We start from the raw sequence: 26,459 nt of genomic DNA, 5'->3' as shown, positions 1-26,459 counted from the left end.
GAATAAGGGAGGCTGAGGCAGGAGGAACTCAAGTTCAAAGCCAGCCTCAACCAAAGCGAGAACCTGAGCAACTCAGTGAGACCCTGTCTCTAAATAAAATACAAAATAGCACTGGGGAGCTGGCTCAGTGGTTGAGTGCCCCGGAGTTCAATCCCCGGTACCCAGAACAAAACAAAACAAGTAAAATAAAACCATATATGACCCCAGCTTCCTCCCCTCACCACCAGTGAATTCCATCTAGTACCTGAAACCGCCTCCCCATTGTTATGCTAGGACTATGCAGACTCTTGGAAATGGACAAAAGGTATTTTGCATTGTGCAATGGGCGTGAGCTTTTAGGGACCTGAGATAGAGTGCTATGGTATAGAAATGAGGTGTCCCCAAAAACTCCTGTGTCAGACTATCCAAGAGTTTTCAGAGGTGAAATGATTAGATTATGGAAGGTGTGACCTCGTCGGTGGATTAATCCACTCGAATGGAGTAGCTGGGTGGTGAGTGTAGGCAGGTGGGGTGTGGTTGGAGGAGGTGGGTCACTGGGGACATCCCTTGGGGACTATATCCTGTCCCTGGCTCCTTGGGGACTATATCCTGTCCCTGGCTCCTTGGGGACTATATCCGGTCCCTGGTTCCTTGGGGACTATATCCTGTCCCTGGCTCCCTGGGGACTATATCCCGTCCCTGGCTCCTTGGGGACTATATCCTGTCCCTGGCTCCTTGGAGACTATATCCTGTCCCTGGCTCCCTGGAGACTATATCCTGTCCCTGGCTCCCTGGGGACTATATCCTGTCCCTGGCTCCATGGGGACTATATCCTGTCCCTGGCTCCTTGGGGACTATATCCTGTCCCTGGCTCCCTGGGGACTATATCCTGTCCCTGGCTCCTTGGGGACTATATCCTGACCCTGGCTCCTTGGGGACTATATCCTGACCCTGGCTCCTTGGGGACTATATCCTGTCCCTGGCTCCTTGGGGACTATATCCTGTCCCTGGCTCCATGGGGTTTAGATCTGGTCCCTGGTGAGCAGAGCTCTCTCTGCTTCCTGGCACCACGTCCTGAGCTGCTCTCCTCCTCCAGGCCCTTCCGCCATTTTGTTCTGCCTCACCTTGGGCCAGAGCCATGGAGTCGGCCCACCACGGACTGAACCTCTGAAACCATGAGTCCCAAATCAACCTTTCCTCTCTAAAATCATTCCTATCGGGTCTTTCAGTCACGGCCTCGTAAAAGCTGACTAAAGCAACATTCCCCTCTTCTCCCGGAGCCGGCTTTTCTAAGTCGGACTTATTGGAAGAGAGCCGCATTCGCTGTTGAGTTTCCAATGTCCATTTGCAATTTCCACCTGCAGCACACAGTGTGCGCGCAGCAGACCATGTGAGCTGCAAAGCTGAAAATATTGATCATTTGGTCCTTTAGAGAAAGTCTGTCCACCTGTTCTGTGCCATTGCATTGCCAGGGCCACCTTTCTGCCCGTCGAGGGACATTTCCAAAGGTTCCCCTGGCTGCTGCACATTTACATACGAGCTTCTGGATTCCTCCTCTCACTCCGACCAGCACCTTTGTCCCCGAGTTGCCGCTCACGGGCGCAGGAGGGATGTTTAGCAGGGTATGAAACCGATACCGGCCGTGTCGCCCCCACTAACCGTCGAAGCTGCCGTGCGCGGTGGCGTGCAGCAGCAGCCGGCGGTGCGTGTCCAGAGAGGGCCTGAAGACAAAGACCCCGCTGTTGAAGCAGTCGGGCCAGCCCGGGTCGGGGGCCGCCGAGAGCTCCTCCCTGTGGAACAGCTCGTCGATGCCGGACAGCACCTGGGAAGAAAAGGGAAAGGAAAGAAAGCCACGCATCTCTCGCCTCCATCAGAACCGAAAAATCCCACAGGAACCCAGGACCAGCCCAAAATTTGCAGGACTCTTCCTTTTATGCTCCCACGAGAAACTTTGGTGAGAAAGACTCTTGTCCGGTCTTTGGCCGACATTGAACAGCGCCGACTGGTCTGGAGTGATTTTCTCACGGATCTGAAGACCCTAGAGCGAGGAGGACGATCCCCTCACTTCTGCAAATGTCAAGAACGGAACTGGGAAACCGTGAACGGACAGGTCGCAGGCGGGCACCAGGCAGAGACAGAGCGAATCCCATCTCACTGCAGAAGCGGCCTCCCCGGCCTCAGTGCCAGCCTCCCACACGCGATCCTCCACGGTTGCGCTATTTTCTTGGACTCTGCAAACTCTTCACACGTCACCCGCGTCCCGGAGCCTCCCCGCCCACCACGGAGGTTCTGCTGATGCTCCGTGACGCTCGCAGTGAGTCCAAAACGCACTTGGTACCTTTGAGCGACCCCCTTCCGAGCTCAGCCACTCTGTGCCCCTCAGAGCCTGGCCACTGATTCCAATCCCCTCTACCGCATTCTAAGCCGGGCTACTTGGCAGGGGGACCATGTTTTTAAAGATGGGCAGCTGCACTGCTTCTTCCCAACCAGCCACTTCCGCTTCACCAAGAGCTGAGCTGCAGCTGTCCAACTCCGTCTAGGGTTTCAAAGCGCCAAAGGCTGTTTTGGAAAATGCCCGCCATGGGAGTCTAAGGGACCACCCCACGGGACATGGAGGATGCCACCATATGCAATTTTGGGAATACCAGTCCAATCAGGAATATGCGATTCAATGTACAATCAAGACGAAATATTTCTTTTCAATTATTCTATTTTGAGCAGATGAAATAATGTGGCTGTAAGAGTTTGGATCTGAGAGGTTCCCCAAAACCCCCTGCGTGGAAGACACGGACCCCAAAGCAGCAATGTACAGAGGTGGGGCTTGGAGGCTGGGAACTCATCAGTGGATTAACCCATTCGTGGATCCACAGCTGAATGGATTATTGGGACAGGGTGGAAACAGGAGGAGGCAGGACCTAGTTGGGGTAAGTGGGGTCCTTGGGAGCACCCTGCAACGGTATGCCTCGTCTCTGGCCCCTTCTTCTCTCTCTCTCCTTTCCAGCTGCCGTGAGCCGACCATCTTCCCTCCACCACTCCCTTCCGCCATGATGTTCTGCCTCACCTCAGGCCCAGAGCAATGGAGCCAGCTGACCAGGGACCAAGACCTCTGAAATCGTGAGCCAACACAGACCTTTCCTCCTCTGGGCTGATTTTCTCAGGTAATTTGTCACAGCAATGGGAAGCTGACAAACACCACGGTTCTCAACCAGTCTTTGGGAAAGGACTGGCCTTCAAATCCTTGTCCCTAGGAGGGTCTAACACGCTGCTCCTGTTGCCCGTGGTTTCCATGAACAGGATAACCAGGCTAAAGACAGAAATGCTCATCACCCTTGGGAACTGAGCTGTAAGAACCGGCACCCAGCTTAGGGATGGGGTGGTCGATCAAGTGGAGACACCCATGTCTCCTTATCACGTGGAGAATCTGGTCTTCACTGCGCCCTTCACTCACCAGAGTATCTGCATCCAAGAAAACACATTTGCTGTACTGAGTGAGGGTCCAGCAGTGGAGCTTGGTCAGGGTGACCCCCAGCTCTGGTCTCTTCAGAAAGGCCAGATGGATATAGTCTTCACTGTCCATCAGATTGACTTCGACGACCTCGTCGAACACCCGAGAGAGGACATCCCTGATAAAGACACGTGCCAGCAGAGGACGTTAGCACAGGACCACCGTCCCCTCCAAAAAGATGCCCTAGAACATGGGACAAAGTTCCAATTCCCACCACAACCACCAGGGGGCAGACTTGACATTCAGGGTCTGTCTTCCAGGGCTGTCTCTCAACTGGGCACACTGGCCACTGATTCTCAAAATGAACGCCAACGGGACAGGCGTACCAATCGAACAGAACTGTTCTAGGGAGAGGGACTCGGGTCATCTCTTAGAAAGGTAGCCTCCTTCTGTGAAATAGGCAGGCGGGGAGGAGTGAATGATGAACAGGAACCAACAGACGTCCACCATAATCTCCACCAATTCTGACTTTATGTATTCAAGACCCACATTGTTAGTTGCATACAAGTTTGAAGCTCAGATCTTGAAATATTATTTTTTGTCAGAATAGAATTAGCCTTGGTTTATTTATTATTATTATTTTTAGTTTGGCTCACCTTCTACTTCATCATGACCTAGAACATCTTCTGATGACAGAAAAAATAATTGAGAAAGTACGAGAAAGTCGAGAAAAGCATGATAACAGGATACCCAGACCTAGCCAAGAGGAGATTCCAATTTCCAGAGCAGAAACCATTTGGTGAAGAAAAGATCAAATCCAGAGTACGAAATAAGTGTTCCTGAATCTCCATGGATAGAACTTCTGAATAAATAACCAGGGAAGAGGGAGCACAAGGACCTTAGGAAAGAATTCCACATAATACAGAATGAGGGAGGAACAGAGAAAATCTACGATAAACAAACAGACCATGAGAACCTTCACGAGCAAGACTCATGGGCGGATGCTGGGACACAGGTGTGAATGTTTGAGGAGGAACATTTGCTGCTATAATCCTAATGTGTCTGTCCCGGGATATTTATTCGTCATTAAGAGAAAAATCATAACTTGGTGACAGAATTCCGACAGAGTCCACCTTATCTGGGTGGTCAGGGTGGACCTCACCATATGGTTCCTCTGAGTATCCTTTCTACTTCTGTTTGTGACCCTTCTTCTCCCCGTTTTCCATTGCATGAAGCAGGTTGTGTGAACCCCACTTATGTTCCATCAATGATTCTGACAGGTACAGATGGACGTGGGTGGTGGGAAACCGAGGTCCAGGGGATGAGCCTGTCCAGGGCCCCCGGTGCTGACCCCACGGGCTTTCTGTTCCCAGGAGCCACTGGCCGGCAGCCCTGCCTGGCCTCCGTGGACAGCCCACGGCCCCTTCCTCACCAACCGCCTGCTCCCTGCAGGAGAGACACAGCCTGAAATCATGTCCTAGAGGAACCCAGTGACCCTGAAGGGGACGCTGTGACCCCGACACAGACCAGGTCCCAGGGCTCAGGGAGACCAGGGTCCTTCCTCCACCATAGAACCTGCAGGAGCAGGTGCCAGTGAGAGCCAGCCAGCCCGGGCCAGGGTGACCCAGAGTGGCCATGGCCGTGGGGACTGGACAGTCTGAGGTCGCCCTGCTGTCCATCAAAAGCCAGGAGGCGGACCTGGGCGGGACTCTCTGGAAACTCCCCTGGGACCCCATAAAACTGGATGCAGGAGAGGCCTGCTGCCCCCTCCTCTCTGAGAGGCCCCCTGTGTCCCTTGAGAGTGTCCCCTTCCCTTCCCATCCCTTCCGTCAGCTCCTGCCTGTCACTCTGAGTGGCAGGTCTGGAATACTGCCGACTCCATCGCAAGCATCTGAACCGAAGGGGGGGGGTGTCTCTGCTGCCTGGGCCCCCGGGAGGTCCCGGCCGCAGCACGTGACGCCTTCTGGATGCCGCTCCGCGCTCTCGGGTGTGGGGCACCTTCCGCCCTCAGCGCGGGCGCGTCCGTCCTTATTTCTATCGGCTGGACAGACCGCGGGCCTCAGGGACGTCTTCTCCCCGGACCGAACCCGGGCTTGAGCGCATCCGCGTCGCTCTTCTCTGCTCCCTCGACTCCCTCTGCGCCACGGGCTGCGGAATTTGGGTTCCAGGTTCTTTGCGCGCTGAGCCTCCACGTCCCTCCCTGCGCCCACCTGCGCCCGCCCCTCACCAAGTCCGTACCCTTCTTTCTCCCTGAAGACCCACGTTGCCCGGGTCTGGGGTCCACCCGCCAACTTCTTCTCGCTGGAAGAAAGCACAGGTACCCCTGCTAACTTCGGGCGCCCCTGCTTGGCTTTCCAGCTGTGCAAATAAAGTCGCAAACCGAAATCTCATTGCAAAGTGATTTTTGGGAATGCGTCCATGCGGAAAGGCATCCAGAACTTTCCTTCTGTGGTGTGTTCTGAGATTTTTCTGTTTTGTAGTCCCGGTTGGGCTATATTTACCCCCTGTTCATTATGTACAATGTCCAGCGTGGTCTGAATCTTTAAAATCCTTCGGAGATAAAATATATTTACTTTTTTTTTTTTTTTTTTTTTGTACCAGGAATTGAACCCAGGGGCTGCTCAACCACTAAGCCACCTCTCCAGCCCTTTCTATATTTTATGAAGAGACAGGGTCTCTCTGAGTTGCTTACTTAGGGTCTCCCAAAGTTGCTGAGGCTGGCCTCCATCTTGCGATCCTCCTGCCTCAGCCTTCTCAGCCTCCGTGTCTTCTTTCTTCCTGCCTGTCCCACGTGATGGACACCAGAGCTTGGGGGCGGTTTTCACACCCTCCCCTCTTCTCCAGCAGGCTACGTTCATGTGCGCGCTGGCCTCCCTTGGTTTTCAAGGCCATGGCCTCTCTGAGGACTTAGTCTTCATGGTTCATTTTTCCTCCGCTGGCAAAACCCAGAGCACTCAGCCTGGTATGGACGGCCCTGTGGTTTCTGGCCTCAAACCCGGCCCTTCAGCTCAGCCCATCTCCTGCACACAAATCCCTGGAACGGGAATCAAGGTTCACGCACACGGGCGGAAGCTCCGAGCTCGCGCTGTCGGGGACGCGCCTCCTCCGTCACTCCTGGGAGAGGGGTGGTCTCCCGCCCCCGGGTAACCGGGGTCACTGTGCGTCTTCCTCCGTTAGCCTCGCAGATCCGCTTCCTGGACGTGCCAGTGCCAGCGCAGCAAGACAAACCTAGCGGTCTAGCCTCCTCCACCCCTAGGCTACCACGTGGTCCAGCCTGCAGCTCCCCAGTGCAAACCTGCCCAACCTTCTTCCTGGTTGATTACCGGAGGCAATTATGAGACACCAGTGTGTACTCCTGATCTGAAATTGTAAACAGAAGAGACAGACTGAAAAGCTCGGGCGAGAGGAATTTCCCGGCTCCGTGGTCATCTTACAGACCACCCGGTCACCTGTGTGTGTGGCCGCGCAGGTGCGGAAACATCGGACCCTACCCGCCGTTTCTGGGCCGTCCTTTCCGAATACTTAGGAGACCACTGGGACTCAACAGTAAGACTTATACACACTCCTAGGCAGGGTGGCGCACGCCCGGAATCCCAGCAGCTCTGGAGGCCGAAGCAGGAGGCTGGCAACTTGGAGGCCAGCCTCAGCAACTTAGCGAGGCTCTAAGCAATTTAATTGTCTCAAAAACTAAAAGGGGCTGGGGATCTGGCTCAGTGGTTAAGTGCCCCCAGGTTCAGTTTCTGGGACCAGAAAGTAACCACACTTGGGTTCCGGGGCCCTCAGGGCTTAATCAGGATAGTTCCAAAAGGCTGTCCCAACCCGTCAATCAGGGGATGGGGGACAGGAAGCAGATCACAGAGGGCCCCCTAACCGGAGAGCTGGGTCCACTGGCATGGTTCCCGTTCCCAGCTCTGGGCTCCTGGCATCTCCTGCATGAACGTGAAGGTCCGGCGGACCCAGGGCAGTGTCCACTGTGACCAAATGTGTTTTCTTCTCTTCCTTTCTTTCTGTTGGGAAGCTGAAGGACTTACTTAAACAAGAGGAAATACAGGCTCTGCATCCACCCACTGGGAAGATCTTTGAGACCAGGGTCATGGCAACTGGGTCCACATGGAATCCCGTGGCTTGGAGTCCAAGCCAGGGATCCACCCAAGGAGGCCACACTTTTAAAAGACCCTTGCCAACCTAGGAGGCAGAGATGTCACCCGGCTCTTGTGGAACGGGGTCTAACGGAACGTGGAGAAAGACAGAGACAGCTCACCGTGCACGTTCAGAACTTCTGTCTGGGATTGCTTAGTGTTTCTAAGCGTTCTTTACATATGGTGGAAGCAGGCGACCTCTACAGGTTGTAAATGTGTTTGCAGCTTTGCATATCCATCCACCCAGCTGTTATCCATCATTCACCTCAGGTATCTCTCGTCTACTTCATCCAGGCGTCTTTCTGTCCATCCAGCCTATCCATCTGTCCGTCACCTACCAATTCTGTCATTTAGGTGGTTATCACAACCTGGGTGGGGCTGCTCCTGGCTCCTGGCGTGTGCAGCCCAGAGAGGCTGCTCCACAGCCTGCAGTGCACAGCACAGCCTAGCACAGAGAACCCCCAGCTCCAGATGCCACAGTGCAGAGAAAACCTGCAGAGTCTCTATCATCTGTCCATCCAGCTGCCATCTGTCTATCTGTCTGTCTATCTATCTGTCATCTACCAGTTTTGTCTGTCTGTCTGTCTGTCAATCTATCTGTCATCTACCACTTCTGTCTGGGTTGCTCTCACACCCTGGGTGGGGCTGCTCCTGACTCCTGGTGTGTGGAGCCCAGAGACGCTGCTCCACAGCCTGCAGTGCACAGCACAGCCCAGCACAGAGACCCCCAGCCCAGAGGCCACAGTGCAGAGAAAACCTGCAGGACAGAGTCTCTGTCTATCATCTGTCCATCCAGCTGTCATCTGTCTATCTATCTATCTATCTGTCATCTACCACTTCTGTCTGTCTAGGTGGCTCTCACACCCTGGGTGGGGCTGCTCCTGGCCCCTGGTGTGTGGAGCCCAGAGAGGCTGCTCCACAGCCTGCAGTGCACAGCACGGCCCAGCACAGGGACTCCCAGCCCAGAGGCCCACAGGGCGGAGGCTGAGGAGTCCTGATCTACCTTTTTATATTCACATCTCTCCGGGATTCACGGTGGCCAGTGTTTCACTTTGACATTAAAGGACACTTCACACACAGGAGCCTGTGATGACCACCTCCATTCCCCCCGGGCTGTTGGCGGGTGAGACTTTCCTCTCTCTTCGGAGGTCAGCGTTGAGCGAGGGCATTTCTTCCGTGCGTCGCGTACCCTCAGCATCTAAAGACAGCGTTTGCTTCTCAGCTGGCATCTGACTGTCCACTTGTGAAACTGGACACATTCACCTTTGGCTGTAGCGTCCACCTGGTGTGCCCCCACTTCACTTGTAGAGATGGGCTCCGCATGGCGAGGTATAGACAGGATGGAAGCTTGGTAGCCCGTGGCGTCCCCGGCGGAGCTGAGGTGCTTGATGGGGATCAGATCGGCCTCCAGTGACAAGACACGTCCCCACTCACCGTGGAACCCCGGCGGCTTCAGGAGACGGCGAGACCAGAAAGGACAGCCGTGTGCCACCCCGGGGTCCATCGCTCATTCAAAGACGTAGAAACCCCGCAGGAGGGAAGCCCCCGCCTCTGCACTCCCGCTCTTCGCCTGTGCGATGGCGTCTCTGTGCCAGGAGCCGAGGTCTCCGTCACTCGGCCAGCGTCCTCTCTCCTGGTAGTTTTCTCTTCTTACTCTGCTTTCCATGCCCGGCGGTCAACCACGATGATCCTGAGCTCTTTGACGGAAAGTTCCAGAAACGAACAATTGGCAGGTTTCCAATGGCACGTGGCTGTCAGCAAAATGGCGGAATCTCACGCTGACCCCCCGAGGGAGCTGGCCAGCCGGGGACTGAGCACACCCCCGATGACGAATGACCCACGGTGGCATTTGCAAGTCTTGCACCCAACCCGGCAGATTTCCCCCCTTCGGTAACGACCTGAAGTTACGTGGCGGATGTCAGACGCCCGCCATGAGCGCTGGCCATCCGTTTCCTCCACCACGTCCTTCCGCCATGAGGTTCTGCCTGGTCCCAGGCCCAGAGCCATGGTGAAGTGGGGCCCAGTTGGAAGGAGTAATATGTTGGGGACATGGCCTTTGGGACTATATCTTGTCCCTGGCTTCTCCCCCTGTCCCTCTCTCTCTCCGTTTCCCATCTGTCCTGAGCTGAGCAGCTTGCCTCCACCCTCCCTGCCTCCATGACCTTCGTTCCTGACCCAGAGCTGTGGTGTTGGCCCACCGTGGACTGGACCTACGAAGTCAGGAGCCAGCACCAACCTTCCCTGCTCTAGGTTGATTTTCTCAGGTATTTTGTTACAGCAATGGAAACTGACTAACACCACGGTTCTAAGCCCCACCTTGGTAAGGACAGGACCTCGAATCCTGCCTTATCCCCAGAGGGTCTGGTACTGCTCCTGTGTTACGGCTGGTTCAGATGGACTGCGCCTCCTCTTGGGGAGGGACCCTCTGGGCACTCGGGGGGTCCCCACCGCTTACCTGAGCAGGCTGGACACCTGTGGAGTGATCAACACCACCAGCTTCCTCGTGGTCCCGTGGTTCCTCAAGGACAGTCCCAGCACCAGGGCCCCTTGGCAGTAGATGTCATTGGTGGCCAGTGTGACAAAGGCCTGGTCGGTCACTGGGGACAGATAAGAACATGAGGTTCCTCTCCTAGGGATCTCCTGGGATGCCGCAGCCTGTGGTCGGTCACCAGTCTTGTCTCAACCTCCGTGACTTGTACCAAGTTCTACCTCCGTGTCCCACAGTGTCCCTCCGTGACGGTCAGGGTTCAGATCCAGAATCTCCCCCCAAAAGAGCTCATGTCTTGAAAGCACGCACCCCAGGGTGACGGGGTTCAGAGGTGGGGCTTCTAGCAAAGGCTCTGACCTCATTGCTGGATTAATCCACTTCATGGATTTTGTTGTGCGAGCATCACAGAATCTACTTCCACAGACTACCACGCTGTGACGTTCACAGGACGAAAGCCCCTAATCACCCAGTTCTGAGAACACCCGTAAAAAGTCCACACAACCGTATTCCGAATCGATCGCGCATCACCTGGATTCAAAGGATTAATCCATTCATGGTGGGTGGATGATGGGAGGCGGGACCTAGCTAAAGGAAGCTAGTGAGTAGGTGTGTGCCCGGGGTGTAGCTTCTCCCCAGCCCCTTCCCTTCCCTTCCCTCCCCGCCTCTCTGCTTCCTGGCTGCCAGGAGCTTCCCTCCACCATTTCCTTCCGCCATGTTTTTTCTTCCTTGGAGCCAGCTGACCATGCACTGAACCTCTGAAACCATGAGCCCAAAGAGATCTTTGCTCCTCTACGTTGTTCTCCTCGGGTAATTTGGTCACAGCACGCAAAAGCTGATGGACACACACCTGACCTGCGTTCTTTCTTTCATTAAAACACAGAGAGATAGAGAGAGACAGACAGAGATAAAGAGAGAAAGAGAGAGAGAGAAAGAGAGAGAGAGAGAGAGAGAGAGAGAGAGAGAGAGTTGAGAAACCCTGATGAAGACTAAGTACACCACAGTGCTATTGGTGTTTCCAAATGTTGAATGCCTGACAAGGGACAGATGGACATGGGCAGTAGGACCCCATGTCCAGGGGATGACCCCACGGGCTTTCTGTTCCCAGGAGCCACTGGCCGGCAGCCCTGCCTGGCCTCCGTGGACAGCCCACGGCCCCTTCCTCACCAACCGCCTGCTGCCTGCAGGACAGACGCAGCCTGAAATCATGTCCCAGAGGAACCCAGTGACCCTGAAGGGGACGCTGTGACCTCGACACAGACCAGGTCCCAGGGCTCAGGGAGACCAGGGTCCTTCCTCCACCACAGAACCTGCAGGAGCAGGTGCCAGTGAGAGCCAGCCAGCCCGGGCCAGGGTGACCCAGAGTGGCCATGGCCGTGGGGACTGGACAGTCTGAGGTCGCCCTGCTGTCCATCAAAAGCCAGGAGGTGGACCTGGGCGGGACTCTCTGGAACCTTCCCTGGGACCCTATAAAAATGGATGCAGGAGAGGCCTGCTGCCCCCTCCTCTCTGAGAGGACCCCTGTGTCCCTTGAGAGTGTCCCCTTCCCTTCCCATCCCTCCAGTCAGCTCCTGCCCGTCACTCTGAGTGGCGGGTCTGGAACACTGCCGACTTGCTCTCAGGAATCGGGTCTGCAGAGGCCAGAAAACATCTGCCACTTTATTTTGCCTGTGAATTCTGAAAATCCACCCCGTATGCTCAGATCTTAGGTCAAAAAGAAAAAAGTGGCCATCTTTGTCTGGTCGGCTGGGTGTCCCCCCGCCCAACTCAGGAGAGCTGTGCCGTGAAGTGAAGCGGGGCCAGTGTCCTGCCTGAATCTTCCCAGAGCAGCTGCTGACCGCCTCCAGGGTCTCCCCAGCCCGGGGCGGGGGAGCTGGCACACTGGCCAGAGTGTCCCGGGGCCTGCGTCCCCTGGAGGGGCAGAACCCCGGCAGCAGACCCTAGGAGTGGGCACGGCCAGGGCCAGTCTGTCTGCATGCAAATGAGGTTTCCTGGACACCTGGCCGGGGTGAAGACAGGGGCGGTGAGACTGGCCTGGGGTCTGCGGAGGTCACAGTGCACAGCACGCACCCTGCACCCCGGAGCCGGAACCAGGGCCCCGAGCTTCCCCAGGCCAGCAGACCCTTGCAGACCAGGCGCCCCTCCGAGCAGCGGGCAGGGAACGCACCTTCAACGGGCGTGGCCCCCGGCACCTCCCTGACCTTGACATTCCAGTGGTAAATTCCAGAAGGCGCTGGGGGACAGGACAGGCTGGGCTGCCTCCCGCCTGCCTCGGGGCAGGAAAGGGAATTCCTGGCGTTCGCACCGAGCGCTGAGCCCAGACCCAACAGCCGCGCGCTGGGCAGAAGGCCCCTTTGTCCACGCACGCCCTGAATCTGCTCCGCGTCACCACCTGCCATCACGTGCCCATGCTGATCTGGGTCCCACCTACCAGCCACCCAGCAGCCACCCGCCCCTGTCCACCCGCCCTGTATCTGTGTGTCTGCCACGTGTCAGTCACTGTCATCTGCTGTCCATCTGTGCTTGGAGCCCGTCTTTCCCGCTCTATTTTCTCTCTCCAGACCGTCTATTTACCTAATTGCCTGTGGACATTTCTACCTTATTTATCTCTGTCCCTGTTAGGGGACAGATGGACATGGGTGGCGGGACCCTGAGGTCCAGGGGAGGATCCTGTCCACGGCCCCCGGTGCTGACCCCACGGGCTTTCTGTTCCCAGGAGCCACTGGCCGGCAGCCCTGCCTGGCCTCCGTGGACAGCCCACGGCCCCTTCCTCACCAACCGCCTGCTCCCTGCAGGAGAGACGCAGCCTGAAATCATGTCCCAGAGGAACCCAGTGACCCTGAAGGGGACGCTGTGACCCCGACACAGACCAGGTCCCAGGGCTCAGGGAGACCAGGGTCCTTCCTCCACCATAGAACCTGCAGGAACAGGTACCAGTGAGAGCCAGCCAGCCTGGGCCAGGTGACCCAGAGTGGCCATGGCCGTGGGGACTGGACAGTCTGAGGTCACCCTGCTGTCCGTCAAAAGCCAGGAGGCGGACCTGGGCGGGACTCTCTGGAAACTTCCCTGGGACCCCATAAAACTGGACGCAGGAGAGGCCTGCTGTCCCCTCCTCTCTGAGAGGACCCTTGTGTCCCTTGAGAGTGTCCCCTTCCCTGTCCATCCCTCCAGTCAGCTCCTGCCCATCACCCTGAGTGGCGGGTCTGGGATATTGCCGAGTGGATTGCAAGAATCAGGGTTTGAAGGGGGGTCTTCATGCTGCCTCGCTTTCCCAGAAGGCCCAGCTGCGTAACTGTCCTCTCCCTCCACCTACCGTCCCACACGTGCCCATCAACCATCTGTCGCGTGAGTTCTCAGCTACCTGCTGTCTGTCTTCCTCCATGTCTGCACCCGCCTTTCATCTGTCAATCACTGTGTCTGTCTACAGCATCATCCCCTGCTGTCCATCAATCTGTCATCGCCAGCTGACCATCAGTCTGTCATCTCCAGCTGACCATCAATCTCTATCATCCCCAGCTGTCCATCAATCTGTCATGTCCAGCTGTCCATCAATCTCTGTCATCTCCAGCTGACTATCAGTCTGTCATCTCCAGCTGTCCATCAATCTGTCATCTCCAGCTGTCCATCAATCTGTCATCTCCAGCTGTCCATCAATCTGTCATCTCCAGCTGTCCATCAATCTGTCATGTCCAGCTGTCCATCAATCTCTGTCATCTCCAGCTGACCATCAGTCTGTCATCTCCAGCTGTCCATCAATCTGTCATCTCCAGCTGTTCATCAATCTGTCATGTCCAGCTGTCCATCAATCTCTGTCATCTCCAGCTGACTATCAGTCTGTCATCTCCAGCTGTCCATCAATCTGTCATCTCCAGCTGTCCATCAATCTGTCATCTCCAGCTGACCATCAGTCTGTCATCTCCAGCTGTCCATCAATCTGTCATCTCCAGCTGACCATCAGTCTGTCATCTCCAGCTGTCCATCAATCTGTCATCTCCAGCTGACCATCAGTCTGTCATCCCCAGCTGTCCATCAGTCTCTGTCATCTCCAGCTGACCATCAATCTGTCATCTCCAGCTGACCATCAATCTGTCATCTCCAGCTGACCATCAGTCTGTCATCTCCAGCTGTCCATCAGTCTGTCATCTCCAGCTGACCATCAGTCTGTCATCTCCAGCTGACCATCAGTCTGTCATCCCCAGCTGACCATCAGTCTCTGTCATCGCCAGCTGTCCATCAATCTGTCATCTCCAGCTGACCATCAGTCTGTCATCCCCAGCTGTCCATCAATCTGTCATCTCCAGCTGACCATCAGTCTGTCATCCCCAGCTGTCCATCAGTCTCTGTCATCTCCAGCTGACCATCAATCTGTCATCTCCAGCTGACCATCAATCTGTCATCTCCAGCTGACCATCAGTCTGTCATCCCCAGCTGACCATCAGTCTCTGTCATCGCCAGCTGTCCATCAATCTGTCATCTCCAGCTGACCATCAGTCTGTCATCCCCAGCTGTCCATCAATCTGTCATCTCCAGCTGACCATCAGTCTGTCATCCCCAGCTGACCATCAGTCTGTCATCTCCAGCTGTCCATCAGTCTCCGTCATCTCTCCCCGCGCCTTCATCTGCACATGTGTGTATCATGCACCGATTATCTGCCGTCTGCCAATCATCTGCCTGCCCGCCTGCCCGCTGTCCACCCCCTGCCTTCCTCTCTATCATCTCCCAATAGCTGACGGAGGCAGGGGCCCCCCTGGACCCTGGAATCAGACAGTGTCAGGAACCCAGCTGGACCCCGTCCTCCCACACCAGACGGAGGTGGGAGTCAGGACGCAGAGCCTGGTGCAAAAGAGCACGGTGGCTTCCTGGCCCGGCCACCTCGCCACTCAAAGGGGCTTTTGATGCCTGCGAAGAGCCCCATCCCCAAGCCGGTCGTCTAGCGCCTTCCAAGCCTCACCAGGCTGTGTCCCTGCAGCTCTGCTGAATGCTGCCCTTGTGCGGAGCCAGCAGCCGCCGGGCAGCACCTGGTTCCCTCTCAGGAGAGCCCTGGTGCCTCGCAGAACAGAGAGCCCTTTCTCTGCAGCTGCTGGGACAGAGCCCCACAGTCCGCCCTGTGGAAAGGACCCTGGAAACCCCAGCTTGGAGGCCGGAGGAGAGACAGGATCAAACCCGCTGATCATCTTTGCAAATCCCTCCTGGGAATGAAAGGCGACTGTCCTGCTGGCGGGTATGTGAGTGTAGCCCTGGAAGAGCCAGCGGGGTCTGGGACAAGAAGGGGGCTTCATGATTAAAGGAAGAAGAGGGGGAGGAGGTGGAAGAAGGGGAGCAAGAAAGAGGAAGAGAAAAAGGAGGAGGAGCAGGAGGACGGGACGGAGGAGGAGGAGCAGGAGGAGGAGGAGGAGGATGGGAGGGAGGAGGAGGAGGAGCAGGAGGAGGAGGAGGAGGAGCAGGAGGAGGAGCAGGAGGAGGAAGAGGAGGAGGAGGAGGAGGAGCAGGAGGACGGGGAGGAGCAGGAGGAGAAGGGGGAGGGGAGGAGGAGTGGGAGGGGGAGGAGGGAGAGGAGGGAGAGGAGGAGGAGGAAGGGGAGCAAGAAAGAGGAAGAGAAGAAGGAGGAGGAGCAGGAGGATGGGAGGGAGGAGCAGGAGCAGGAGGAGGAGAAGCAGGAGGAGGAGGAGGAGCAGGAGGAGGAAGAGGAGGAGGAGGAGGAGCAGGAGGACGGGGAGGAGCAGGAGAAGGGGGCGGGGAGGAGGAGTGGGAGGGGGAGGAGGGAGAGGAGGACCAGGAGCAGGAGAAGAGGATGGGGAGGAGGAGGAGCAGGAGGAGGAGCAGGAGGAGGAGGAGAAGCGGGAGGAGGAGGAGGAGGAGCAGGAGAAGAGGATGGGGAGGAGGAGGAGCAGGAGGAGGAGCAGGAGGAGGAGGAGAAGCGGGAGGAGGAGGAGGAGGAGCAGGAGGAGGAGGAGCAGGAGCAGGAGGAGGAGGAGCAGGAGGAGGAGGAGGAGGAGACCAGTATCCAACCCATGGACTGGGGACAGTCCTCACATTCCCAGGTCTCTGGTCCACTGTCCAGATGGCACCTGCCCCAACTCAAGGGCAGGGGGACGGGGGCTGAGCGGGGGCTGGGCAGGGCCTGGGGGCCAGGTCTTGGGGACAGTCCCTGCCAGCCAACCCTGTCTCCCAGCTCAGCTGCCTGTGGGGGGGTCCTTATGGGGTAAGAAAAGAATAAATCAGTAAATAAAACCGAAACCAATGTTCTGGACTCTGAGGACCCAAAGGCGCCATGTCCCCCTCCTTCAGGGCGTTTGGAGCCCCGGTCTCTTTTCACCCGCCTGGGGGCAGCGAGAGTCTGGTTTCCACGTCATCGCTATGAACCTAGCTCATGATCCTGCAGGGCGACAGTTCCGCAGGAGGGCGAGCGTGACATGTCCCCTGACCACGCAGGGAAGCACCCGACCCTGCGGCTGGGACCCCCACCCCACACCTCCAGCAGCACCAAAAGCGCCTGTCCCTCCAGCCCAGAGACCTGGGCGCCGCAGGCAGCTGGGGACTCGGGGTGCGGGGCAGTGCTGAGGGTCGACGGGGGTCTCCCCAGCGCCAGCAGGAACAGGGAGGCTGAACCGAGCAGCCTGGCTACTCACCCGACATGGTGGAGGCGCCGCAGCCGCGGGCTTGCAGAGGCCGCGTGCGCCTGGGCGCGGCGGGTCAACGCTCCGGGCCCCGCACCGCAGAGCCGGGCGCGGTCTTCAGGGCGGGCGCGGAGTTCCAGGCCTGCCGGGCAACAGCGCACCGTTTGCGATTCCCTGAGTTGCAGCTCCGGTCAGAGTCCCCCGGCCCCAGACCCGTGTCACCTCAGCCTCTACCCTGCACCTCCGGCTCCAGGCCCGCTCAAAAGTCACCTCCGGCCCAGTGGGCGCAGCGCCCCCCGCATCCCGCAGATCTCCTGCGCCCCGACGCGGCCTCTGAACCTCTGTGCCCAGGTCCCCACGCGGGTGTCTTCAGCAGACTCCCCGCGCCCCACGCCTCCTTCCAGGGCGGGCCTCCCCTGCGTCCAACTAGGACCCGCAAACCGGTCTCCTTGTCCTCTCCGGGCCCAACCTGCGCCCTGAGCGCTGCGGCTCCGCACGTCCTCCCACCCGTCCCGGCCTCCAGCCTCCCCACGCCCCCCTCGCGCTCCCGAGGACCCTGCGCGCCCTCCCCGGCGCCCATCCCACCTCCTCCACCCGCGCACCTCCTCCCGCCGCCTCGCCAGCCAGGGACCCGGCTCTCCGCGCCTCGCCCGCGCCGCCCCCAGATCCCGGAACCCTGCAGCCCTGCCCCTCCCCGGCTCGACCCAGGACCTGCGAAGCCCTCACCTCCTGCGCGCTGCCGATTCCCGGCCAGGCCGCGCCCCTCGCCGTCCTCCCCTCCTGCATCCCCTATGCTCCCCTAACCCCTGGCGGCCTCCATTCCTGGCCTCCGCCGCGCCCGGCCCACCTCCACGGCCCCCGCTCCTCTGCTCCCTCCGCAGCTCCTGGACGCCGGTCCCGCTGCCTCCTCCCGGGCCCGCGCCTCCTCCCCAGCCCTCTGGCCTCCCGCACCCCCAGCTCCCGCCACCCTCCGCAGCCTCCATTCCCGGCCTCTCCGCGCCCCGGACTCCACGGCCCGTTCCCCCGGCACTCCCCGCACCTCCGGCAGCCTCTGCCCCCGGCCAGCGCCGCGCCGCCCCGCAGCCCGCGCTGCACGATTGGCCTGTCGCAGGAAGCCCGGCCCCACCCCCGCGCCGCCCCGCGCCTCGCCCAGTCGTGCCACGGCCCAGGCCAGAAACCCCTCGCGCTGCCTGTCGCCCGACCGGGCTGGCGGCCAGGAGACGGGAGAGGGGCGCTGGCTGCGCTCCGCCCCCGAGTCCCTCCTGCCCCGCCCGCCGAAGCCCGCCGCTCCTGCTCCCGCGGTTTGCAGGCTGACCTTTACCCAGCGGGCCCTGAGCAAATGTTTGCTGTGGCTTCCAGACTCCGGCCGGCCAGCAGGCAGCTCGGCGGAGGCCTCGCGGGGAGGCCCCAGCCGGAACGGCGGCATTCCGTTCCCATCTCATTGCATGCAGGCGGGAGAGAAGGACAATAAAGGAACCAGCAGGTCTCAGCTGTTGGGGGCGCGGGGGGGGGGTGAGCGCGTGCCCGAGAGAGAGAGAGAGAGAGAGAGAGAGAGAGAGAGAGAGAGAGAGAGAGAGAGAGAGAGAGAGAGAGAGAGAGAGAGAGGGGCTCCCTCGCTGCAGTGGTGCCTGCCCGGGGGCGGGTGCGTGCGCTCCTGAATGCGCATGAGGAGTGACTGAAAAGATCCAGGGACGCAAAGCCCCCGCGGAAGGAAGGCAGGAATGACTGACAGCGCGAATGGACGCGGGCGCGAAGGACCCGCTGCGCCAGAGTGACTGAGGAGTGAGTGGCAGCGTGCGCGCAGGTGAGTTGAGTGAATGCGTCACCGAGAAGGTGAGCCGAGGGGGTGAATGAACGGGTGCGCGCGGGAACAGACGGGCTGAATGGACGGATGCACAGCAGACTCAGCGGAATGAATGAGCGAATGCGCGGGCCCCCTGAAGGAATCAGCGAATAGCGGATGAGCTGAAGGAAGGAGCGAAAGAGTGAGCGAGCCAATGAGCAGGCGAGTCGAATGAACGCGCGCGTGAATATGTGAATGAATGAGTAGATGCACGAGCAGATCCAGCAGAACGAATGAGCGAATGAGCGGATGAATTGAATGAAAGGGTGAGCGAGCGAATGAGGAGGCGAGCTGAACGGATCAGCGAATAGCGGATACGCTGAAGACTGAGTGAAAGCGAAGGCGGTGCCTGACCGCGCGACCGATGCAGCGCCAGGTGAGCCGGGCCAGTGAGTGGGTGCACCTGGGGACGAGCGGGCGCATCCCGTGAATCAAGGTGACTCCTCACCTGCACGGTGAAGGTAGAGAAGGCATTCAGACTGGAAGCGGCCTCTCTGAGCCTCCTGTGTCCACGCCAGGTGGGAGCCCCTGCGAGGCCTGCAGCTGGGCTACAGGAATGACCCAGAGGCCCGCGGGTCCCTTAAGTGATCGTGCATTTTAACCCGGGATCACGAGACCAACAGGCAGGGCCCTAACTGGAGGGCCAAAGGCCAGGCCAACTCCACAGGCAGAGGCGGAACAGACTGAGCCCCGCACGCAGCCAGTTTGGGGCAGAGAGGCAGACGCCCCCCGGGCCAGGGTGGACCCTCGCCATCCGTCCTTGAGGCTGCAGGTTATCGTGGGGACTGTCCGGATGGTTCAACTGGACAGTCCTGCCTCAGGCAGGCCAAGGAGGTCTGCAGCAAGGGTCCCTGGAGGCACCTGAGCACCGTTGAACACACAGACAAGGGGGCAGGAGAGGGGACCCCGGGCACCCAGAGCTTCTGTCCCCAAGAGCTGGGCTCCCTGGACATGCACATTTGAAGGGACAGGAGGAGGACACAACCTGAGGACCAGAGCTGCTCCCTGGGAAGGACCGGGAGAGCCATGCAGAGCCATAGAGGGGGACAGGCGCAGGGCAGACGGGGCGGCAGCTCAGCAGCGGGCAGTGACCCCGGGACCTCTCAGATGCCCTTGGCCCTCCGCTGTCCAGCAGGCAGGCCGTGGTCGCCCTGCGCCCCGGCGCCCTGGAGATTCACAAAGGCGGGGTGGCCTCCTGCTCTCCAGCAGCTCCCCCTCCAGCCCAGCCCGGTTCAGCCAAATGCCGTGCGCGTCTCATGAGCGACAGCGTCAATCAGGCCACGGAGGGGGCGTGGGCAGGACTGTGAGGGGCTACGTGCGCCAGCCGGGTCCTGCGGACGGACGCCGCGTGCGCGGTGATTGACGGCGCCGGGTGACGGACAGCAGGTCCACGCGCCCCTCGCTCCTCAGCCCAACAGATCCGCGCGTCCCAACGTCACCGATTCAAAGAGCCGACCGCGATCTCAGGTTATGACACGAATAGTCCAGAACCTGCGCAGCGCGGGTCTCGGGAACCCCCGCCCGGAGGTCAGCGGAAAGCCGCCATCCATTCAGGGTCAAGGGAGAGGAGAGGGTTTCACATGGCCAGGGCGACACCAAAGAGGCTGGACGTCCCTAGCCGACTTGGCCAGGGGACAGAAGAGCGTCCTGGGTGTCTCCTCCATGGCAACCGCACCCTGGGGTCACAACCAGCTAGACAGAACTGATAGAGGATTCATTACCACCTGGATGGACGGAAGTGGTAGGTGACAGACAGATTGATAGATGATAGACAGATGGCAGCTGGATGGACAGATCATAAACAGAGACTCTGTCCTGCAGGTTTTCCCTGCACTGTGGCATCTGGGGCTGGAGGGTCTTTGTGTTGGGCTGTGCTGTGCACTGCAGGCTGTGGAGCAGCGTCTCTGGGCTCCACACACCAGGTGCCAGGAGCAGCCCCACCCAGGGTGTGACAGCCACCTAGACAGACAGGAGTGGTAGATGACAGATAGATAGATAGATAGATAGATAGATAGACAGACAGACAGAGATAGATGATAGATAGACAGACAGATGATAGACAGAGACTCTGTCCTGCAGGTTTTCTCTGCACTGTGGCCTCTGGGCTGGGGGTCTCTGTGCTGGGCTGTGCTGTGCACTGCAGGCTGTGGAGCAGCGTCTCTGGGCTCCACACACCAGGAGCCAGGAGCGACAGCCCCTTCCCAACTGTTAGAACCAGGACCTCCTGGGACCCTGCCAAGGGCCCCCGGAGGCCACACCACACCAGCCACACCCGTCGGCGCTGAGGGGAAACACGGCTCTGTAGCAGGACAGAGGCCCCCCGGCTGCCCTGACCACAGCCCTCTGCCGGCCCTGAGGAGAGCAGCCGGCCTTCCACCCACTACGTCTGGCCGCTTCATGGACGTTGTGCTCAGGGGCGGTGGAGGCCAGGGGCGGTGGAGGCCGGCGCACATCCAGCTGAGCCTCAGGAGGGTTGGACTGAGCCTGGAGCGGCTCCTGGGCGGGCAGCGTGCAGGCAGGGCTGACGCCTCCCGGAGGCCACGGCGGAGCGGCCGGGCTCTGTGCGTGGTGCCCCCTTCGGCCTCGACGGCTGGCACTTTGCTCTGCGGCCACCGTCCCACGGAGGCTCCGCCCTGGACCGGCCTCGACAGCGCCAGGCACGGGCAGACCCTCAGGTCCCGCTGACCCGGGACGGCAGGTCCTGGGGCTGCCCGGGTGCCACCGGCCCTCCCTGGGTCCCCGAGGCCCGGCCAGGCTGGAGCACCCGGCTTTGCCTGCTGAGGGCGGCTGAGGAGGGCGGGAAGCGGGAGAGGCAGCCAGGAGTCCAGGCGGCCAGAGAGGAAGGCGCTGTGCGCAACGCCAGCTGCTGTACAGGCCGGACCCTCCCCTGCCGACTCCTCGCCCTGTCCACCCTGTGACCCCCTCTCCTCTCCTCTTGCTGGATGGCTCCCTGACTCCCTGGCTCCTGGTGAAAGGGCGGCACTGTTTCCAAACCCCAAGGAAGACGCGTCTTGCCTGGGAACTGTTGGCGCGCAGGGCTGGGTGTCCCTTGGGCGTCCCGAGAGATGGCGTCGGCCGGTGGCAAACGCCAGCCAGCCTTGTCCTGGGCAGCCGCTGCAGAGGAAATCGAGATGTCCTCCCAGCAGAGAGGACGCCACTGCAGAGTCGAGGGGACCTTTACTTAATATTAACCGTGTGCCCAGAAAGGACAGATGACAGACTCAAAAGCCACTCAAAAAGGGACGACCTGTTTGATTGACAGTGTGAGTTTGCACCCGGAAAGAGAAGCAGAGAGAAGGAGAGGAGGGTTTGCAACACGGATACACGTTTCCCAGTGCAAGTCGGAGCCGCAACTTTGTAGCAGGTTTATATGTTGATAAAGATCAGTGAGAGCTAAAGATAAAGATGAGCGAGAGCCATTTTTATTTTTTGGTACCAGGGATGGAACCCAGGGGTGCTTCACCACCGACTGAGCCACATCCCCAGCCCTTTTTCATAGATATTTTTTTCAAATTAGAGACAGGGTCTCACTAAGTTGCTTACGGCCTCCAAAAGTGGCTGAGGCTGACTTTGAACTTGCCGCCCTCCTGCCTCAGCCTCCCAAGCTGCTGGGATTACAGGTGCACGCCCAGCCCCAGCCCTTTTCTATTTTCTATTTTATTTTGAGACGGGATCTTGCTAAGTTGCTGAGGGCCTCACTAAGTGACTGAGGCTGGCTTCCAACTTGAGATCCTCCTGCCTCAGCCTCCCCAACTGCTGGGATGACCAGTGGACGCCACCAAGCTTGGCTGAAATAACGACTTTTGCGTGTAATGGACCACCGAAATGAGCAAAGGAATTCTAGTACATGCTACTGGGCACTTATTTGACAACAGTTTTTCTCTCTCTAGTTGTTGGCAGAGTTTGGATTTTCTGCAGCGTTCATATTTCCTCCCGAATCACCTTTACTTGGAGACCATATGCCCATTTCATGTCCATGAGGAATAGGAAGTTGTCTAGTGGCCTCTGGTCGAACATCTCTGCTCTTAAAAGAGGGAACCAGGGAGGAAATTCGGCCTCTGGATATTAGTGGGAAATGGCTGGAGCTGTAGCAGCCATTTTGTGCCTTGAAGCAAAAACCCAGAGACTATAGGGAACCTCTGGTCCCACCCCAAAGCTTCCAAACCTGGTAAATGTTGCTACAGGACGCGATCCTCGTGAGGGTAGCCCCTTCCGGTTGGGCTGTGTGTTACAGAAGAAAAGAACAGGGACATGGGAGAGACCGCCACCCTTAAGGGAATTTTGACCTGGCAGGTCCCCTTTGGGGACGCCAGATTTTGACCCAGCGCCCCAGCAGCCCTGCCGTGGGGCGAAATGCTGGATGCTTGTCCAGTCCTGATGCTGCTTCTGCTTTGACGGAGGGACATGGTTCAGGCGGTGAGGTCTCCAAGTCATCCAGGGGATGCAGCCGGGCGCGGAGAGGTGTCCGCCTCCCACGCGTAAAGACGCACGGCTGACGCAGGAGTGTGGAACCCCGGGCCCGGAAAGGCCCTGCGTAAAAGACCGCGCCCGCCCTGCACGCCCACCCCGAGGGTCTCCAGTGCATCCCGCCAGCAGGGGCGGCTCGTGAGCTTTGATGGACAGTCCAGGTCCAAGCCGCGGCCGGAAGGTCTGGTTTCGATTCTCGGCTTTCCCAGCCCGACCTTCCGGCTCCAGGGCTTCCAGTGGGGGTGCAGGAGGGAGCCCCTGCCGCCCCCTGAGCAGGAAGCCCTCACAGGGCGCTCTGGTTTGGGTCCGGAGTGTCCCCGAGTCCACGGGTTCCAGGCTTGGCACCCAGCTTGGAGCTGCTGGAAGCGGTGGAGTCTGCACCCAGTGAGGTCCAGAAGAGGTCTGGAGGGAGGTCACGGCAGGCATGCCACAGAACGGGACCCCAGGACCCCAGACTCTTCTTCTGCCTCTCCTTCTCCTCCTGGCCACGGGGAGGCTGTGTGCTCACCACCGTGATGCCCGTCCGCACCCAAACCACCAGGGCCACCCAGCCTGGGAGCAGAAACACCAGAACCCTGAGCCGCAAGAAATAAACCTTTCCTCTCTATAAGTTGATCCTCTCATGTAGTTTGTTACAGTCACAGAAAACTGGTGGACAGGGCTGAGTTTGCAGCCATTGGGGAAATTCCTTAGGACTTGGGTTCAGCTCCCAGCACTCTGCCCCTGAAGTGTGCTTGCGGGTCCGCAGGCCGCCGGTCGCCCCAGGAGCTCCGCTTAGCTCTCCAGGAACAACCCAGGCCAGCCGCCTCCATTCCCGCGGCCAGGTGGGCGCCATGTTGCATGGACCCTGAAACTGGACACTGGCCCTGCTCTCTTCCCCGGGGGAACCGGGAATTGGATTTATTTTCCAAGTGTGTAAAAGGCGTGTTTCTGCAAAGAGGCAGAACGGAGCGCGGTTTGACCGGCTGGACCAAGGTTTGCAGGCATCTTGTCTGTTGGGAAACCCAGTGTGGAGGGCGACGCGGGGAGACCCGGGTCTCTTTCTTCTCCCTCTTGTAAATGCCTGAGTGTTTGGAGGATCCAGTTCACGGAAAATCACAATCCCATTCTCCCTCTTGGGGATGTCAGATTCTCCCCTTGGGGGACTTCCTGAGACCTTGAAAAGAACAAAATTCCCAAACTTCCAACGACAGACCGCCCTTAACCCTTCCCGTCCCAGGATGGCCATCCGGCCAGTTTTGCCACAGAGTTCACAAGGGGCGTTGAGATAGGTTGGGAACCGTCATCTTGAGCCTATTACATATAATATCATTGATTTCTCTGCAGACATTATATATCTATGCATTATATTGATATATAATGTCAACGATGCCATTGGATTCTATTTATATCCTTATTGCTATTTAATTGTATTATTTCCTCTGAGTCAATCCAGCTTGGCAAGACAGGGTCTCCTGTATATTATACAATAGCATAAATCAATTATATGATAATGCACCTTATAGGATAAGATGCTACGACATTGCAATTGTATAAAGTATCATTCAATGATCTATACACTATGTAGTGTATCTACTATATATTATATATAGGATAGGATATATGTGTGATTTTATAAACACAAATACGTTTAAATATGAGTTCAGATGAATACATATGATTTTATAGGTGTTTCAGAAAATGGGTTAAGTACAATCTATTGCTACCTTTTTAAGATACATGGATTCAGCATTCCCAAACTGAAAAATCCCAAATCCTAAATGTTACTAATCTGAATCCTTTGGAACACCTACATAATGCCCCAACTGGACATTTTCTTGCTCCAAATCATTAGGAAGTATTTGTGAACCTACCTTCAGAGTGTGGAGGAGACATGCATGAATTTTGTGTTCAGATTTGGGTTCCATCCCCAAGACCTCTCAGGAGCTATGTGCAGAAAGTTTGATTTTTTTTTTTTTTAAAGTCAAAATTTACAGTACTTCTGGTCGCAAGAATTTTGGATTCAAAGCTGTTCAAATAAAAGTTTTCCCCAGGAGCTTGGGAGGCTGAGGCAGGAGGATCGCACAGTGGAGGCCAGCTTCGGCAACTGAGCGAGGCCCTAAGCAACTATTAAAAGATGTGATCCTATATGGGTAGGAAAAATGACAGATGACACTCCGTGCATGTCTGATCGATCAGACTGTATAAATGCATTCTACCGTCAGGGGCAACTAATGAGAACGAATTTAAAATTTTTTTAAAAAGTAATGATGATAATACTAGTAGTAATAATAATGGGGCTGGGGATGTGGTTCAGGGGTAAAGCACCTCTGGATTCTATCTCCAGGCAAAACACACACACACACACACACACACACACACACACACACAATTTGCAAGTTAAATTCCAACACATGGGCAGGAACATAAAATCCTAGGTATGACTCTCTCTTCCAAAGAAATATAATGAATGAACACCACCAAGTAGGAAATTTAAATTTAAATTAGGTGTACTCTGGAATGAGAAGAGAGTCATTCCAAAGCAAGTTTTGGTCCACTCACAAAACTGGAGGCTCCTGGAAAGACCAGGCATGGAACCACCATGTGACCCAGCTGTCCCTCTTCTCAGTATTATCCTGGTGAATTAAAGTCATCTTACTACAGGGACATGTGCAGACCCAGGGTAACAGCAGCACAATTCACAATTCACAAACTCTGGAACCAGCTTAGGTGTCCATCAGTGGATGAATGGATAAAGAACATGTGGTATATGTACACAATGGAATATTACTCAGCCATGAAGAAGAGAGAAATTATGTCATTTTCAGGAAAATGGATGGAACTAGAGAGCATCATGCCAAGTGAGATTTAACCAGACACTGAGAGACAAGTATCATACATTTTCTCTTATATGTAGAAGCTAGATGGCTATGTAAGGGGAGAAGAAAACAGAAACTCAATAAAGGAGAGGAGACCATGAAGGAAGAGAAACCAAACCAGGAGGAGGAGAGAGGAGAGAAGGGAAAGGGGAGGAGCTGAGGAGTCAATTTTAGCAAATTATGTTATATGCATGTAAAACAGGTCACTGCGAGGCTCAGTCTTCTGTTTAATTAATATATATACCCATAGAACACAGTATTGTAATCACTTAAAATAATTTTAAAATGTATAATCATTTTGAAATAATTTTAAAAACTTATTGTTTTAATAATTTTTATTTCATTTTGTGTTTTAATATTTTTCAAATAATTCTTTATAATTTTAAAAAAGGATTTTTACAGCTTCGGAAATGGAAGCGGCTTGCCATTGGCCAGAGTCGGTCACATGACCACATCTATCTGCAAGGACTGCTGGGAAATGTAGTTCCTCTGTCATCCCAGGAACCTGCTGCCATTCATTAAATTTTGCAGGATTTAAACTATTGCGCCAGGCAGGAAAACGTGGCCAAACAGGTTTTCCTCTTCCCTACTATCCGGCACTGCAGTTTTCTTCTTCCGTTTTGGTT

General features: G+C 57.0%; 2 protein-coding genes across 8 annotated transcripts in view; one reads left to right on the top strand and one right to left on the bottom strand.

Moving 5' to 3' along the window:
- Positions 1-18,082, bottom strand: part of Gyg2 (glycogenin 2) — a 35,974-nt gene extending 17,892 nt beyond the window's left edge. For 4 of the 7 annotated variants that reach the window (XM_047536977.1, XM_047536981.1, XM_047536982.1 and 1 more), the window contains exons 1-5: positions 17,705-17,824; positions 16,678-16,807; positions 10,019-10,160; positions 3,428-3,602; positions 1,639-1,801 (exon numbers count right to left, since the gene is read on the bottom strand). In XM_047536977.1, coding sequence (XP_047392933.1) covers positions 1,639-1,801; positions 3,428-3,602; positions 10,019-10,160; positions 16,678-16,684 — 487 coding nt within the window. In that variant the 5' untranslated portion in view covers positions 16,685-16,807; positions 17,705-17,824. Of the gene's footprint in view, positions 1-1,638; positions 1,802-3,427; positions 3,603-10,018; positions 10,161-16,677; positions 16,808-17,391; positions 17,598-17,704; positions 17,825-17,980 lie in introns of those variants that run through there. The other 3 variants (XM_047536980.1, XM_047536979.1, XM_047536978.1) reach the window with 3 other exon arrangements.
- LOC124972232 (vegetative cell wall protein gp1-like) lies at positions 16,683-17,468 on the top strand. Its single transcript, XM_047536498.1, has one exon. The coding sequence runs from the start codon at positions 16,683-16,685 to the stop codon at positions 17,466-17,468; it is 786 nt and encodes a 261-aa protein (XP_047392454.1).
- Positions 18,083-26,459: the final 8,377 nt, after the last annotated feature.

This window comes from Sciurus carolinensis, chromosome X, assembly GCF_902686445.1.
Source record: "Sciurus carolinensis chromosome X, mSciCar1.2, whole genome shotgun sequence".
NCBI classification, from domain to species: domain Eukaryota; kingdom Metazoa; phylum Chordata; class Mammalia; order Rodentia; family Sciuridae; genus Sciurus; species Sciurus carolinensis.
This window is presented reverse-complemented; position numbering and strand designations above follow the sequence as displayed.

Coding starts and splice junctions, on each gene's coding strand:
- LOC124972232 (XM_047536498.1), top strand. CDS start 16,683: ATGGTGGAGGCGCCGCAGCCGCGGGCTTGCAGAGGCCGCGTGCGCCTG.